Source organism: Sarcophilus harrisii, chromosome 1 (genome assembly GCF_902635505.1).
Source record: "Sarcophilus harrisii chromosome 1, mSarHar1.11, whole genome shotgun sequence".
NCBI classification, from domain to species: domain Eukaryota; kingdom Metazoa; phylum Chordata; class Mammalia; order Dasyuromorphia; family Dasyuridae; genus Sarcophilus; species Sarcophilus harrisii.
The window spans coordinates 550,912,992-550,931,918 of record NC_045426.1 but is presented as its reverse complement, the minus strand read 5'-3'; the positions used below and the strand labels follow the sequence as shown (position 1 = coordinate 550,931,918).

Below are 18,927 nucleotides of genomic sequence, written 5' to 3'. Positions count from 1 at the left end.
TTTTTAAAAGATTGAGGTCTGCTTTCAAGCTTCCTCTATAGACTACAGGGGCTGTAGGAGCTGCTGCTGGCTTCCTTCCTGTGCTGGGTGGGCATGGCCAATTCCCACCTTATTGTGGGGTTCAGGGGTTCACTATTTGTATTTGCATTGGATGTCTCACAGCCAGTCTGCTGGTCTGCTGATCCACTGACTTCTGAACCAGGACAGAGTATCCGATACTGCTGTATTTTGTTTAAGAGCCTCCTGGTAGATTCCTTGACTCAGAGGCCATACTGCCCTGGATCCCTGTGCTCGTTTGTCTCTCCCTTCCCCATGCCTATTGAAACAGACCTTTCCTGAAGTTCTTCCAAAATATCTTCTGTTGGTAATTTGTTATACATATATTTGTGGGTTGTGTCACTCCAAAACCTGTTCAGAGGCTTGATCTGATGTTGCTCTGAGGGGTACCAGGAAGAGTTCAGATAAAGACTTGTCTACTCTCTGCCATCTTGGCTTTGCCCCCTCCCAATTCTCTTGTTTTGCAGAATAGAGAAACTGATTTGCAAGTCAAATCGTTGTGACTTGTTAATTGTTATATTGTATACAGGTGATAATAGGTAGTAGGGCTAAAATTTGAATCTAGGTCTTCCAATTCCATTTCTCTGACTTAAAAAAAAATACTTCCTACCTTTCCTGACTGTGGTTACTTTTTTTTTTTTTTAAAGCATGAATACAATTAATGAAGACAATAAAAACAATCTGTGCAGTTAAGAAAATAGTTACATTATCACCTATAAAATCATGAAATTCAAAGTAATTAGGGATTTAACACAAATATTTAATAATAATAATGACAGGTAACAGTTAAGCACTTTGCACTTTTTTGTGAACAAAACAGAATTGCTATAGCTCAAATGAAATGTGAGATGTGCAAAGTTAGAGCCATCTGCACTGCAAATATTCATGTGGACTATTTGTGCCTGACTTGTAGTAGTGCCTTCAAAGCTTGGATTGGTCTGATCAGCCACAGTTGGACAGTGTACACTGTACCTTTACCATAACCTAGTGAGATTACTTTGATCCTTTTTGTTCAGAAAGGACAACCACCAAGCACCTTTAAAGTTATGATATCATTTGATCCTCAGAAAAACCTTGGGAAGTAGGCACCATGTTATTCCCATTTTATAGATGAGGAAACTGAGGCAAACAAAGAATTCATGCCTAGCTTCAATATAGTTAGCAAATGTCTGAAATCAAATTTTAATTCAGATCTTCCTGATTGTCAGAATATAAGATCAAAAAGCTGTTCCTCTGATAAAGGGTTCCAGGAATATGAACAAATATCTTTCAAAAGAAATTCATATTATATTTGGGCATTTGAAAACATACTACAACTCATTAAGATAAATGTAGTTAAAATCACTCTTAGTGAGTGTATGTACTTAAAACCATGCATAATGTGTGATGAAGACTAGTTGAAGTTACTTTGGAATGAAAAATTATTAAGGGGAACTTGATAGACCTTTTAATAAACCTTTGAAGGCATGGCTGCTGATGTAATTTTTGTTGTGAGAATTTAATACCTTGGGAGTTGGCAAATGATAAAAATTAGACCTTGATTTATTGCATGCTTTTGATTTTCTGAACCAGTGGTATCAAATTCAAATAAAAACAGATCACTAAGTCCATGGATAAATCACATATCCCTATTATATATATATATATATATATATAGTTGCATATACTAAAGATGCTGCTCTAGCAATAGGAAGTAAAACCTGCAATTGGTAGAAATAGATCAAGTGCCAAAAACTTATTAAAATGATAAATCTAAAACATTTAACAAAATCTTGCACAATTCTTACAGTAGTGAAAAGATATAGGAGCAGGATGCCATTGATAAGGCAATCATTCTTAAACTCTAAATGATAGTGATCATTCACAATTTTATAGTGCTTTATAATTTGCTAAAATACTTTCCTCACAACATTCCTTTTAGGGAAATAGCATAAATATTATTCTCATTTTACAGATGAGGAAAGAAGGTCCCAGAGAAGATGTGGCTTGTCCATGATCACATGAATAGTAAATGGACTGCAGCCAAATCCAGATCTTTTGACTCATGTCTAGTACTTTTGCCACTATTGACTTTTTTTTTCCTTGAGAGAAACAGGTTGAAGACAGTGTCAGGAGTTATTTGAAATAAATCATGTGAGTAAATACATCCATAATGACTTTTAAAGGGAAATTTATGGTTTCATCCAACCTTTTTTTTTTTTTTAAGGGGCATTTGAGGCAAGGGCAAGAAGGGCATTTTCAAACAAATCTCCTTTGGTATTTTGTTACTTAATGGTACTTTGAGTGATTTTCTCATTTTTTGTTGTCTTAGGTTCCTTAAAATTTTAGATCATTGAACTGAATCAAATTAACTGGCTTTAATTTTAACTCATTTAATCTCTTCATCTTTTTGTTGTATATCATCATTTGGCTTAAAAAATCAAATACATTTTTCATGTTTGTTCAGCAATGTAATGTTATTGTAAGAATTACACACATAGGAAAGACCTTCATAATCTGAAAACTGTCTTTATAATATATCAAATACTGAAGTTTTCTTTCCCCTCATTCCTTGAAAAGGCATTCTTTCATAAAACCCCTATTTTACTTGAATATTTTGATAAAAGTTTAATTAAACATTGACATCATTACCAGCTTAATTTGCTTAACAATGATATTTAAATTAATTCCAGTGCATTCAGTATCATAAATTTTGTTAATCACTCCTTTCAAGGACTCATCAAAATTCTTTATCATTATTTACTTTTCCTTTTATAAGGTCATAGGTTTTGTGTACTTAGCTTTGGTTCTGCTTTTGATTTTTGGTATTGTTTCATGAATGTCACTCCAGATTTTTTGTTTTATCCTTCCTATTTGATTGTCTTTTGTTACAGTACATTAATCCATTGTGTTAATGTTCCATAGTTTATTGTTTCCCTGTTGTTAGAATTTAGGGCCTTTCTAGTTTTTCTAAACCATAAAAAAATTATATTGAAAATCTTTGAACAAATAATTTCTGAATCCGTGAATACTGCCAAATTGCTCTCTGAAAAGATGCTGCAAGTTTGTGATTCCATTAGAAATGTACAGGTGTACCTGTTTCCATTACTATCCCTACTAGATTCAGGTTTTGTTCCTTTTAATTATTTTTGTCAGTTTTATGAGTGTAAAGTAGTATTACAGAGTTTTTTAAATTTGTATGTCTTTCATTATTAATGAAGTTGACCTTTTCCCAAATGGTTATTGGTGTATCTTTTTAAAGTTTCATATTTATGCCACTTTTTCATTTGGCATTTGTATTGCAAATTAATTTGTGGAATTATGAAATGGGGCAGGTACACTTGTTTTTCTGGTACTTTCTGGGAAAGATCATGAGCATTCATGCTTCATTCATGTTTTAATAAAGCACAGAGAAGGGTGTAGGCTGAATAGCACAAAAAATAGAGATAAGTCACTCCCTAGCTGTGTGACCCTGGGCAAGTCACTTAACCCCAATTGTCTCAGCAAAACAAAACAAAAACACAAAAACAAAGTAGAGATAAGTGCCACAAAAGTGGGGAGTACTGAAGCAGATAGTGAATATAGAGAGATAGAATTGTGGAGTGAGGCAAGGCATTGTGGGGAAGAGAATGAGAAAGGGGGAAGTCACTTGGGTTGGGAGCACTGGAACAACATGGCCCCTTAGGAAATGGTAGAATGCTCAAGGGAAAGGAATTTGGGGTCTCATTTTTTAGGGTTTTGGTAGAGTGCAGAGTTGACTCATGTTACCTTGGGCTTAGTTCATTAACATAAATACATAATCTCTAAATTATCAGCAGTCTTTGAGTACTGTTTGTCTTATGGAAGATATCTGGAGTTTATCCAAAGTTTATATCTCATAGGACCAAAAAAAGTCCTAATAATAAGGTATATAGTCTAGGATGTAATTTGGGGGAATTTAGAATTTTTGGGGAAATCTTTCCCCAATTATTATTTTCTTAGGTTTACCAAACATTAATCTTTCGATTCATTTGGTTGGATGAAGGACATTTCTATTTTGTTAATCTATTTCTTTGATAATTACTACTCTGTAATTCATTTTAAAGTATATATTTTAAATTCTCATAAACTTTTCTTTTCAGTATGTCTTATGTTATTCTTATGAATTTGCTTTTCCATATAATGTTTATTAAAATTGTTTTCTAGTTTATGAAAAAAATTCTCTGTTTTTTTGATTGACATCATAGTAAATATGGACTTGATTGACTATCCTTCCCAGTTTATTTTGGTTATTATAGGTTTATACTTATTCGTATATGAATCTTTTATGTTCCTAAGTAGGTCAATTTCCAAATTTTGTCACATCATTTCTCTTATTGTAAAAAAAAAAAAGAAAATAATTTTAAAATTTTATTTTTACAATAATAGAAATTAATAAATAAGCATGCATATAGTAATAACCTAAATGTGTGTATATATATATATATATATATGTATATATACATATATATCACTTTAAAGTTTTAAAAGCACTTTACATATATTTTTGCTTTCAGGTTCATTTTGTGTCTTGCAATTGTGCTTCAGATACCTGTTTTATATCAAAAATTCAGCAAAATTAATAGTGCTTTGATTTTTCTTTTCAGAGATGTGGTACTGGATTTTTCTGTGGGCTCTCTTCTCTTCTCTCTTTGTCCATGGTGCTGCAGGAGTGTTGATGTTTGTCATGCTACAGAGACATAGGCAGGGAAGAGTCATCTCGGTCATTGTGGTCAGCATCGGATTTTTGGCTTCTATAACAGGAGCAATGATAACCAGTAAGTTGGTTTGTATAAAAATACAATTTAACACTACAGTTTTTCAAAAAATTTGAAAAGAGTATAATGTTCAATTATAATATCCTTCTAATAGTATAACTTTTTTAAACAAAAATTTTATTTTTTAGCTATATTTTATAGCTATTGTTAACATCCCAATAAATTTTTCATTGTAGAGGAAATAGGAGCATTGAGCTGGGACTATAGAAGATTCATTTGTTCTTCCTCAAAATCTGAAATTTTGAAGAAAACTCAATAAATAGTTATGCTTCTGGGAGAAATGTTAGATCTAAAATTCAAAGATTTGTGCCACTTGTAGTAGCTAAGATTGAATCACTTGTTTATGTGAGGGATGCAAATGCATATAAAATTCTTCTTCAAATTTTTGTCTTAAAAATTAAAGTTTCACGGGAGAGAGAAATTAGCTTGCTGAACTGTAGGGACTATTAAAAAAGCCTTTATTTTATGTCATTTGTTCATTTCAAATATTTATTTAATATCTTTTCATTGCAACACATTATATTAAGTAATATCAAGGGTGAAAAAATAATAAAAGATACAATTCCCACCCTAAAGAAATTAAAAGAAAGGAAGTGGATATGTACAAAAAACTACAGTGTTAGAATATGATTATAACTGTATGCCGAAATCGTTGAGGGCAGTAAGGGTATATCCTACTGGGGGCAATCAGGAAAAGCTTCATTAATTTGAGATGTACCCAGAAGGATGAGTTCCACAAGTGGAAATGGAGGAGTAATGCCCCTCTAGGCAAGGGAAACAGCATCTTCATTGCCTCAGAAGCAGAAAAACATATTTGAGAATGGTGGAGTTAAGTCAGTGTATGGTATATTTCAGCATAGGCAGAGTAGTCAAAGTTTGGGGCTAAATTTATTGTTTAGGGTTCTTGAGTGTCACACTAAAGAGTTGAGACTTAATTTAATAAATAGTGGAGAATCGTGTTCATATATTTTAAACTTGTGTAAAACTAAACTTTGTTAGTTTTATTATATCACTTCACCACAGAATCCTAAATTCTCTAAGCTATCTGTTAGACGCTTCATTGAGGTTTTAAAAACATGCTGAATTTTATAGTTTTTACTGAATTATTTTTGAGTTTGTACTAATACTTGAACCTCTTCTAGACAGTGAGACACCTTTAATAAACAAATCTTTGGAAAAGTGAAAACTACTCAAATAAATCCTTGTTCTCCAAAGCCCAATTTCTTAAACTGATTTGTAATCCCATATGGGGTCTCATAACTGAATGTGGGAATTGTGAAATTATGATTTATTATTAACAAAGGTTTAATTTGTATGCTCATTTTATATACACCTATATATACCTGTTGTCATGAAAAAATTTGTCAAGCAAAAAGGGCATGGGAGTGGAAAAAAATTAAGAAATCCTGGTCTAAAGGAGCCTCATCTTGTTTTTGTTTTGAAGAGGCTAGAAATAAGCTTTTACCAGTTGCTCTAAGTCTTTGTTGGTTTTAAAAAAAAAATAAACAATGTATTGTTTTCAGACTTCAGTTTAAACTGAATTTGATACTTAGGAAATTTTAATATAGTAATCATTCTTCATATATGTTATTTGGAGAAATGAAATGTTTTGTCTTAGCATATAGGCCTAAGTCAGTGATAGGACTAGCAACAACCTAGGAAATTTGATTTAGTTTTTGGCTATTAAGTTTAATAATTCAAGGATGATAATTTTAATAATTCCAGTAACAGTAACAATTTAATATGTGTAAATTAATGCTAGCATATGGATGATATTAATGTGATGCTTTAAATACATTCAATCACTTGAGCCTCATAACAACACTGTCAGGTAGTATAATTACAATTATAATCATTTTACAGATGACGAAATGGACTCATAAAGGTTTGCTAATTTTACTGTGTCACATAATTAGTAATTGTTTTTTGTTTTGTTTTGTTTTGTTTTATGTATTTACTTTTTCTCCAGTTACATTCAGAACAATTTTTTTACATTTGTTTTTAAAATGTTTGAGTTCTATGTTATCTCCCTTATCCACTGACAACTAAGAAACCATATGTGGAGTTATGCAAAACATTTCCATAAAAGTCAAGTTGTGAAAGAAAACATATATCTGCTGCCCTAGTAAAAATAAAAACCCTCTAGAAAAATTAAGTTAAAAGAAAGAGTGATAGAGAAATAGAGAATGCTTTGATCTGTATTCAGACACAATTAGTTCCTTCTATGGATGGGATTTTTCATCATAAGTCCTTCAGAGTAGTTGTGGATAATTATACTTTTGAAAATGGCAAAGTCATTCCAGAACTTTGTTATCACTTTGTGTGTAGTACATTTCACTTTACTTGGGTTCATGGAGGACTTTCCAGTTTGGTTTGTTTGTTTTTTTCTTCTGAGAACATCCTGCTCGTCATTTCCCATAGAATAATAATATTCCATCACTACCATAGTCCATCAAGCCATTCCCCATTTTATGGGTATCACCTCAATTTCCAATTTATTTTGACCTGAGAAGAGAGCTGCTATGTATACTATTTGTACTTATAAATATTTTTTTTTGTTTTTTCCAGAATCTCTTTTGATACTTATGACTAGTAGTGGTGGTAAAGTCAAAGGATATGTATGAATTTATATTAATTGGGGAATGGCTCTTATTCTTTATAAATTTGGCTTAGTTCCCTGTTTGAGAAATGAGGTTTTATCAGAGAAACTTGCTTCGAAAATTTTTTTTTAAATTACTATTGCCAACTGTATTTCCCTCCCATTTATTCTCTGTCTCTTTTCACCCTGTCCTTTCTCAAAAGTGCTGACTATTCTCTTCCCCAATATGCCCTCTCTTTTATCAACCTCCCCCCATTCCATATCCCCTTCTTCTCCTCCTATTTTCTTGCAGGGTAAGATAGATTTCTACACCCCTATTGAGTATGTATGTTTCCTTTTTGAGCCATTTCTGATGAGAGTTCACTCCTTCTCTTCTCCCACTCTTCTCCTCCACTATAAAAACTTTTTTTCCTCTTTTTTATGATAGATAATTTGCATCATTCCACTTCTGCCTTTCCTACTCTTCCAGTACATTTTCTTTCTCACCCCTTAATTTCATAATTTAAAAAATATTATCACTTTATATTTAACTCACACCTGTACCCTCTGTCTGTATATATTTCTTTTAACTGCCTTAATAATGAGAAAGTTCTGATGAGCTATAAGTATTATCCTTCTATGTAGGAATGTAGACATAAACCTTATTAAGTCCCTTATGATGTCACTGTCCTGATTACCTCCTTATGCTTCTCCAGAGTCCCATATATTTGAAAATCAAATTTTCCATTTAGCTTTGGTCTTTTCATCAAAAATGCTTGAAAATCCTCCATTTCATTGAATTATGGTCTTTGCCTCTGAAGGATTACTCAGTTTTGCTGGGTAGGTGATTTTTGGTTCTAATACTAGCTCCATTACTTTCTGGAATATCTTATATTAAATCCTCCAGTCTTTTAACATAGTAGCCGCTAAATCTTGTGTGATCCTGACTGTGGCTCCATTATACTTGACTTATTAATTTCTGGGGGCTTATAGTATTTTCTCCTTGATCTGGGAGTGCCAGAATTTAGCCATAATATTCCTGAGAATTTTTATTTTGGAATCTTTTTCAGGAGATGATCAGTGGATTTTTTTCAATCTCTATTTTTCCCTTTGGTTCTAGAATATTAGGACAGTTTTCCTTGATGATTTCTTGAAAGATGATGTTCAGGCTCTTTTTTTGATCATTACTTAGACCAATAATTTTTAATTACCTCTTTTGGATCTATGTTGGATTTAGGTAGTTGCTTTTCCAATGAGATACTTCACATTTCTATTTTTTTCATTTTTTGGTTTGCTTTATTGTATCTTGATTTCTTTTCTTTTTCTTTTCTTTTTTTTTTTTTTTTTGCTTTATTGTATCTTGATTTCTTATGAAGTCATTAGCTTCCATTTGCTCGATTCTATTTTTTAAGGAATTATTTTCTTAGTGAGCTTTTGTACCTCCTTTCCCAATTGATCAATTTTGTTTTTTAAGACATTCTTTTCCTCATTAGTTTTTTGTATTTCTTTCTGCATCTCTTTCAATTTTTTCCTTATTTTTCTCTCTCTCATTTGATTTTCAAAATCTCTTTTGAGATCTTCCATGACCTGAGCCCAATTCTTATTTTTCTTGAAGGTTTTGTATGTAAGAGCTTTGACTTTGTTATTATCTTCTGAGTTTGTGTTTTGATCTTCCTTGTCATCAAAATAACTTTAGGTGGTCAGAAACTTTTTCTGTTGTCTGTTCATTTTCCTAGCCTATTGCTTGGTTTTTTTTTTTTTTTTTTTTTTTTTTTTTTTTTTTTTTTTTGTTTTTTAACTTTTTGTTAAAGTAGGGCTCTGTTTTCAGGATGGAGGATGCACTATCCCATACTTCAAGGTATGCTGCTGTTTTCAGAGATCCTTCTAGGGGACCTGACTATAAGCGCTCTTTTCTGCCTTGGAACTGTTAGGAGTTTCTGGGCCCCATGGTAGCTGTAGGATCTTAGCTCTAGTGTGTTAAAGTACTACCGGGGTTGGGGCTGGGACTGTGCTGATATGGCCTGTGTTGGGATTGCACACCAGACTTCTATCTTGGTGCCACAGACCCTCTCTGCTGACCTTCTGAGTCCTCCCTGGTATTCCCAGACTGAGAGGTCCAGAAACCTCTTCAGCATTGCCACTGATTCAGAGGTTGAACTGGGACTAGACTCAGGACTCCCATCCTGGCGTCACAGACCTTTTCTGCTAAATTTCTAAGTTGCCTTTGGATGGAAAATGTTATACTCCATCTTTTTGGGTGTTACAGACGCTCTATAATTTGTTTAGTGTCATTATTTAAAGACATTTGGAGGAGAGCTTGGGCAAATTCCTGCCTTTACCCTGGCATCTTGGCTCTGCCTTGGTCATTTGATTCTTAATTCAGTAAATTGGTATAGTTCTTCTTGTGTATGAAACTCTTTGAGTACATTACTTCAGTGGGCCTTAGAACACTTTTCAAGAATTAGAATCCCCATTTTTTTCATTGAGCAAACTTAGGATCAGATGGCTTTTCTTGTTGAAGGTCATACATATGCATCAAGTAAATCACAGAGCAGGTATTTGAACCAAAACCTATCTGACTCAAAATCCAGTGCTCTCACTATGACACTAATGTGATTAATGGAATGGATGTTATCATAGGGTATATAAATTATTTACTTTTAAAGAAATATATGATATGAAAAATTATAATAGTTAAAGCTTATTCATCTCTGAATTAAAGTGAGCTTGAGGCACTTTGTTAGATGAATTCAAAGTTTAGCAAATCCACTTAACTAAAAAGTTTACTAATCCAAACCCCGCAGCAAATTGTTATTCGTTTTACTATTTCTCTTCCTCCAGTGTACCTCTCTCAAGGAACCACTTAAGTTCAGAGATCTATTGCCAGAACTTTGATCATCAGATAGACTTTTTTTTTTTTGACAGAAAAATTCATGAAGACTTTATAAAGGCATTGATATCAGTAGAGGGATTATCCCAAGTCAATTAAATCATAGGTTCTTTTAAAGTAAATGAATTTTAAAATGATTTGAACATTGTCTTTTATAATGCAGCATTCATTTAGAGTTGTTTTTTTTTTTTTTTTTTTTTTGTAATGGCAATCCAAAACTACTACATCAACTGTTGTTAAAGAGATAGTGTAGTTTAGTTTAAAAAGCACTAAACCCTGGGAGTCAATACCGGAATTCAGATCTGCTGGCCACTTTGTAACTCTGTGACTATGGGAATATTAATTAGAGTCATTGGGCCTCAGTTATAAAATTAGCGTGCTATACTATATTGTCTCCAGTCCTTTCCAATTAGTTTTATAAATATAGATCTTGAAGTCTAGGAAAAAAATTGTCTCTTGAACCTTAGGGTCCAAACATTAGAAACTTTTGCTAGTTATTTACCATTTAAATTCTACAAAATTGCAAACTAATGTCTTGTTCCATGAATAAATAAAATTTAGTTATAATTGGATCTGCAGATATCATTATTTAATAAATTAACATATCATTTTACTTCTCTCCTTTGTCTTATAGGTGCAGCAGTCGCTGGCATTTATAGAGTAGCAGGGAAAAACATGGCTCCTTTGGAAGCGTTGGTATTAGGGGTTGGACAAACTGTACTGACATTAATCATCTCTTTTTCAAGGATCCTTGCAACACTTTGAACTTTTTAATTGTTATAAGGAAATGCACATGCGGATTCCCATGAAGTAGTTCCAGTGGCAAGTGGATAAGAAATTGTTTAAGAATGTGAACTTCCCGTCTAGAGGCCTTGAGCTGTGGGAAAAGACTGCCCTCTCGTGTCCAAATTGTGGCACTACTTACTGCATCGCACCTTATGTGCCTCTGTCCCAGGCAAGGTGCAGCTGTTCCACTGGATGTGAAGGAAGCTACAAGAAAACAGCACCTTGTTTAGCTGCCAATCAGGGTAACATGGGTGATGATCATTATTCTTAACAGTGTTGTGATAAAGTACAGGGACATTTCTGAAGAACTGATATGTGCCAAACTTGAATTCTTTTTTTTTTTTTTTTTTTTTAACATTAATGATGTGGATGATTTTCAAATGTAGAAGTAGGATTGCTGTGAACACATTTCACATGAATTCAGGTAAAATAGTAAGATTAACTTCTCTAATGCTAACTCCCAGTAAGAATGCTGAATACCCATTCAGTGTGGGTACATGTTACTTGATTTTTAATGTTGACCATTACAGAAATGTAGGGATCTAGTGTAATTGTGTAGGAATAATTGTGATTTGCTTTACTTTATGTGGAAAAATATTTCATGGAAAGCTCTAAACCACTTTGAAGACTTATAAAGTAGATCTGTATGATATGGTTTTCATTAAGTGAAATAAACTCTTTTACTGGTTTTCCCTCACAAAAAAATATATATATATATATATACATACATGTATCCTATCCATTTATATTCAGAAGTCGGAGACTGTTAGTCAGACATGGATTACAGTTTGTGTATGCACAAAAAAATAGAATTTGAACTATTTCTTAAAATTTTGTAAAAAAAATCTGAAATGCATGTTGCATACTTTAACCCTTCTAAAGAAAGTATTTGCTATGTATCTCATAGGAAAGCTTTTCTTTCCTAATATGCAGTGGGATTACACTATTTGTTACAGTTAAATCTTGATTTTTGACAATATTTCAAAAGTTTTACTTTCAGAAGCATAAACTGTAAAATGTGGCCTAAATTAGGCAGTGAGGAAGAAAAAAAGACCTCATTGTAGATGAGTAAAACTATAGATATGTGTGTATGTGTGGGGAGAATCATGTTTGGACTATATGATAGCATTATAATTCTGCTGAATACAATATCTGAAATATAGTTCATCAGTGCTACGATTGGAAATTGTATGATTTCTGTCTGCTTAATCCATTATTGAATTGAGCTTGTACTTTCAGTATAATTGTCAGGTGTTTTAAGATTTGTTTTTTCAAGTTCAAGGATTAAGGTGTTATGCATGTGAAACATGCCTTTAGTATAACACAAAGGGCTTTAGAATTTGTTATTGTTTATAGAGGGTTAGAAAATAAGGAAAAATGGGAAGATGACAGAATCTAAATCTGCCTCCTACTGAAATATTCTGTACCATTTATACTTTGTAGATGATTGATAATTTGTACTAATGGGAAGAGAGGTAAATTACAGAAGATACAAAAAAAGTAGACAATCTTCCAAATTATTTATGCACTGCAGGCTAGCCATAATGTAGTTCAAATTGGTGTTAAGCTTACTTACTTACAAACTTTATATAACACTGAAAAAAATGTTCTTCATTCTATCCCTCTTCAAAGTCCAAGTCATCAGAAATCTGAACAGAAGGAAAATTAAAATAGAAATTTAACACTTTATGTGAACATAAGAGCTGTTGGGGTCTTAACCCTGTAGTTTAGGAATGTGTAGAAATGGAACATATGAGTCTGACCTATAAATAGAAATATTTAAGCATAATAGTAAATGTAAATTTATTTTAATAGATTATTAGAGATATAAAAGAATTTATTGATCATCTAGACAAACCCCAGTTATTACAGATGAAAAAATAGTGATTTGTTCTTGGTTGTAATTACCATTAGTGATAAAGCCAGAACTAACCCAGGTCTCTGGACTCCCAATCCAGTGTCCTCTACTGCCTCCTCTTATATTCTCTTAATTATCGAGATATGTTCTTTTAGGCACACTAACCTAAAATAATTTTTCTAAGTCCATAAGAAGGATTTTTCTTCTATTTAATATAGTATATATTTTCTTTATTTGTTATTCTAAACATTAATGAAAATTGGTCCCTGTTTTTGATAGATATCACCAGTCACATTTTGAAGGTTTTTTTTATAAACATAATACTGAAAATTAACTTCTTTTAATGCATTTTCATTTTTAATTTAAAGGTGATCACATTAAAATATGTTCATTAAGGGCATATGCTCTAGAATATAAAATTTAACCTAGTTGAATTCATGAAACAGACCAAAGAGGTTTTCAAATTCCTGTTTTTATTGTAGTATAAATATATAATTGGATATGTTCAGTAATAGTGTATAGGAATATTGTGGTCATCTCATTATCAAGATGTTTTAGGTATGCTTTTTCCCCCATTTTGGTTATGTTTATTTTATTATATCATCAGTTGTGATTTCTACTGTGATTTTGTGAAGCTTATGTTTTAATTTTTTTTTGTTTTTTAAAGTAAATGATCAGTGTAAGTTTGTCAATTATTCTAATAGTCAATTTCTCTGTGATGACAGTTTTTAGCTTAGTTTGTCTCCCATAGAGATTCTAATGTGTTATATAATAACAGTTAAAGCTGCTATAATTGAAACGTCATTTAAAAATTGTTTCTTAAACAAAGGAACATGTTCTAGTGGATTATTTGACTAGTGAATCAGTTGAGTTAAATCTTTCACAGTTGCTTGAATTTAGTTTGTAATTTCAAAACATTTCCTTGATTAACAATGGCAAGATGTTTTCATGATAGAGCAAAAATGTCATTAATTTGCTTGGTCACATCTTCATTATCTTATAGTTTATACCTTTTTAAAATGACTGTGTTTCCCTTTTCCCCACACCTCAGAAATCCTTCAATATAAATTGTACTTCTTGCACTTTTCACCCCCTGTTTTACAAATGTTTGGGAAATCTTGTTTACTAATAAGAGGATTTCCTATCTAAGCAGTTGATGAATACTGAGTATTAAATCAGTCTTTTTTCTGGCCCATAGAACTCATTATATAAACTGCAAATTGTTTGGTTTATTATTGTCCATTAGGATGGATGACCAAATTAACTTTGAATAGTTTTAAATAACTGCTTATGAAGTTTTTTTTTTAATTTCCAATGATAAAAGGCCAAAAGGGTTTTGTAATATTCTTTTTGTATTCTTTATGGCAGATACAATTTTAATTCATTATTTTTTCTTTATTCCAGTAACGTATTCTTCTTATGTCTAGAACATATAAAGAAAGGGATAGGTTATTCTATTTTAAAGTCAAAATCTACTTTTTCCGAGTTTTCTTCATGATTTAAAGTGAGGATTAAGGAAGTTAAATAGAGTTGTGAGGATAAAATGAGATGATTTATATAAAGCACTTTTTTACCAAAAAAAAAGGTACATAACTAATAGTCATAATTGTTACTTTAAAATTTGAAAAGAAAAGAAATAAGATGACTTATTAACCACTACATTCTTTTTTAAAAGAATAAATCAAGTGAAAATATAACAAGCTAGTTCCGAGTTCAAAAAAGATATGGATGCCAACTTGGAATCCCACTTCTTTTTGTGTCCAAATTAGAATTTTTTCAGCTTATTCAGTATGAAATATAATTCCATATTTTCATTTTAAGTGAATAAGCTAATAATTAATGGTCATTCATAATTTCTAAGAAATACCATTTGGGTTTGTTGCAACTATTCCAGATTTATTCACTCACTTCTTTTTTTTCTTTTTGGCATATTCCTCCCACAAGCTTCTTGAGAAGAATCTGTTTATTTATTGGCATCTTTCCATTGTAACTTTTAACACCCCTTTGAAGGACCCATCATTATAAGCAAACACTTCGGTAGAACACCCTCTTCTTTTTTTTCCAGTATAGACAAATAGGGAAATAAGGATTTGGCTGGAGTGAAAAGATGGCAGAACTAATTAATCCTCAGTCCTATCATCCCTCCAGGTTATTTTATCATATTATCTCTGTTGCCCTCCTTCCTTCTCATTGAAGGTACTGGGTTTTGTAAAAGCACCTTAGTATATACTGCCAATTATGAAATCATGAGCAGTGAATTGGAAAGACAGTGGTTACCTTCCTTTACTGAATTAAAGGTACTTCAGTCCCTAACTTTGACACTTGAAAGGAAATATTTTTTTTTGTACATACAATGTAAATTAAAAAAAAAAAAGTCCTAAAAATAAACACAATTTTGCAAATTTCTTTTACTTTGCTTTTTTGACAAATTTTATTTAAAGCAGTATTTTGCCCTAAGCACAAAGAAATGATGAAAAAATGTTGAGAGAACTATATCACAAATAACTGTAATATTTAATTACTATTTAACTGTGGGTGAATAAATCCATGTTTTACTGTAAGGGAGTAAGAATTTTAGACTGAATGAAAATTAATGACAGTAGCAGTGAATCAGACCTCAAGCTTGTTCACAGAATTTCTGTCCCCCCCCCCAAATTCGTAACTCCCTCAAAATTTTAGAGCGAAATTGGAAAGAAATTATGTGAGTAAATAAACTACTATGAAGATTTTAAAATATTTTGTACTATTTTACAGTAAAACAAATCATGTTATTGTTTTTCATTATGTTACACACATGCTCCTAATATATTGTATATCAGCAGTTAAATTTTATTCAGCCTTTTTAGTAAGTCAGTACTAAAGATTTGGACTGAGGTTATAGTCTTATAAAATTTAATCAAAATATGATCTAGGAGAGATCATAGATTATCTAGTCCTACCTTCTAAGGATCTCAAATGTTACATTTCTCTTTGATGATCTCTATTTGTAGAGAATACGATATTTTTATTATTGTCAAGATTGAATAGTGAGACTGATTAAATTACTTGATCTATTATCAACTTGCTATTGGGGAATGATATTTAGTTTGTCTTATGTTTCCACTATACCTTAGATATACCAACAAATTTTATATTAACTTAGTGGAAACACTAAAGTCGATTTAATGACTATAATTTTCTTTTGCTTTGAAATTAAGGAAGTCATTTTACCATTTATATAAGTTTACACAGGTTCAACTTTTGTATCCTTTGAGGATATTATGAGAGTCAATTTTGTTACTATTTTAAAGTCCTTTACCTGGAAATTTTGTTTTAATTTAATTATATATAATTCAGTGTACCATGTATTTGCACCCTGATTAAGAAGAATATATTCTAAATAGTCTTATGGCTATGTATTTATTGTTTTTAGGGCAAAACAAATATTGTGGGGAAGTCAGTTTTGTGAACCATTTATATATATGTATGTATACATATATATATATATATATATATATATATATATATATATATATATATATAAACCTTTTACATATTAACCCAGTACATTCTTGATGTCAAAATGACTGCATCCTTTTCAGGAAATATGTACATAAGTAAAATAAAAAATATGATGCTTAAGATCAAGCTATTGCTTGTAATTTACAATTATCCAGATTCCTTAATTGTTCAGCCCTTTATTTCATTATTTTACGTTTTAATTTCCTAATTATTATTCTATATTGGTCATTTCTTTCTAATCAAATTATGGCTTGACTTCAGTCATTGGACCTACAACAATGTTAGCTTGAAAACACTACCGTTAAATAGTAGCATTTTCATTTTGTGTGTAAATGAAATTGTTTGTAGTCATTGTCATGTGTCTTTGGAATGAAATATTTTCGAAATATCTTTGTAAAAATCAAAATATATCGACTTCCCTGAATTAAAAAAAAGATTTTCCTTTTAAGTTGTAAGTTTTTTGAATGATGCTTTTACTTATCTTTGATAAAAGTGCTATTTTAAGAAAGTAATTGTTGGAAAAAAATTTTTAGAACTGGATTTTTTGTATTTCATGGATTTACCATGTAGAATTAAAAATAACTCTCTCCATTATTAATCGCTGTGTAAACATGCATGTAGTCATCATTTAACATTATTTAAGTGTTTGGATTTGTATACATATTCATTTAGTAACTTGGTTGAATTCAGATTATTGTAACAGTAAATCTAGTTTCAGATTTAATCATTCTAGAAAAAAAAATTAAACCTTAAATAATTTCAGTAAAAATCAGTATATTTAAATTGCAACAGTGTAGAGTATTGATAGGATCAGTAAAAGGCTCACTTTAAAATTGTGTTAATTCTGAGGTCACTTAAGAATCATTTAGCAAATTATTGTTCTGTTTTCAGTGCTAAATGGTGTCTTAATGCCTTCTAAGAGTTAAGACATATTTGCAAAGTGAATTTACTGGATTCAGGACCAAAAAGGGATAATAGGACTTGCTTGAGTTACTTGTGCTTTAAGATAGGATGATGAGGTGTGATATCAAGAAATTAAATCAAATTTGTAGAGAATAAAATCCTTGACAATATGATTCTTATACTACTACTAATCTGATTTGGAGGTTATTAGTTATCTCTGCCATTGTCCATTATGTAAAGTAGTTGAGAAATACTTTCTTTGAATTTTTGTTTTTGTTTTTGTGTGTGTGTTTTTTGTTTATTTGTTTGTTTTTTGGTCTTTGTGCTTTCCTTTACCAGGCTGATGTGTAATGGGGAAGAATGTAGCCGAGAAAATCAAATGTAGATTCTTATTTTATTCTTATTGCCAATGAGAGAATTTAGCGTGGCAGTGTTAGTTTTATATTGAACTCCTGGGGCAGACATTTTATGTAACCTGTAGAAATAATTTTATCATCAGGGATTTATTTTGTTATAAAGATTTTTAATGTACTGTGAAGCTTAAAAATAGGGACAATAAAAGCTAGGAAGTAATTCAATGCTGTAAAAATAAATACATCTTTAGAAATACCCTATATTATGTGAAAATGGTTTTCCCCTACAGTTAAGAATATAACCTACACTATGAGTGTATGTATACTGCATGTTTACATATACAGTTTAAATTAATTTGAACGATGGCAAAAATTTATGTTTATAATACATAACTGAAGTTGTAAATATTGTATACTATTGATTTTTAATTTTATAAAAACAATTTTTTAATTTCCCTATTCATGTATAAACCTCATTATGTATATAGTGTAATTTCTTGGACAATAAAAGTTTTGCAGTGAATTTTATGTATTTTAATTTCAGTAAACATGTTAGTATGGTCTTAGATGTTCATTTTAAGTTCCTTGCACTCCCATTTTCTTCAAAGGGCAGCAATAAACATATGCAAATTATTTTGGTTATAGAAAGTTGGTCTGCAAAGACAGGTTACAGGTTCCTCTTTATTGCTTTAAAGCAAAGATGCACAATTTGTATCACCCAGTGTCTGAACATAAGACTGTTTCTGGGATCCATATATGGTACTTGTCATTTGTATATACAGGGTTAATTCTTTAATAACATGGACAAACAACTGTTATAAATGAATCCAGCAGTTAAATGTCATTACAGATTTATGGATTAAAACTTTGTAATATACAGTATTTTAATAAATTTTGGGTATTCAATTTCATGCACTTATAAATAAACCTGTCTTTAAAAGCCTTATTTAGTGCTTCTATTTTCATGATGGTAATGTGAGCGAAGGGAGCAAAACTTTACTTGGTAATAATGCATTGGAGCTTCATTTTTCTGTCCCTGCTATTTTCTGAGTTATATATATTTTGACTGGGTTGGTGATAAGAGAAGGAGAAGTAGGGGTAGTAATGATATATATTGGCTTCAAGTAAAATTATAAAGTAGTCCAAACTGATGTTTACCTAAGATTTTATTAAACATACTACACAATTAAAGATTTCTATAGCAGCGGAGGCTTTGCTACCTTGTG

At 31.2% G+C, this 18,927-nt stretch overlaps 1 protein-coding gene across 1 annotated transcript in view; it reads left to right on the top strand.

Annotated features, from left to right (window-relative positions):
- Positions 1-18,647, top strand: part of TMEM170B (transmembrane protein 170B) — a 45,422-nt gene extending 26,775 nt beyond the window's left edge. The window contains exons 3-4 of the mRNA XM_031946848.1: positions 4,662-4,832; positions 10,935-18,647. Of these exons, the coding sequence (XP_031802708.1) occupies positions 4,662-4,832; positions 10,935-11,065 (302 nt within the window). The 3' untranslated portion in view covers positions 11,066-18,647. The remainder of the gene's footprint in view (positions 1-4,661; positions 4,833-10,934) is intronic.
- The last annotated feature ends 280 nt before the right edge of the window (positions 18,648-18,927 follow it).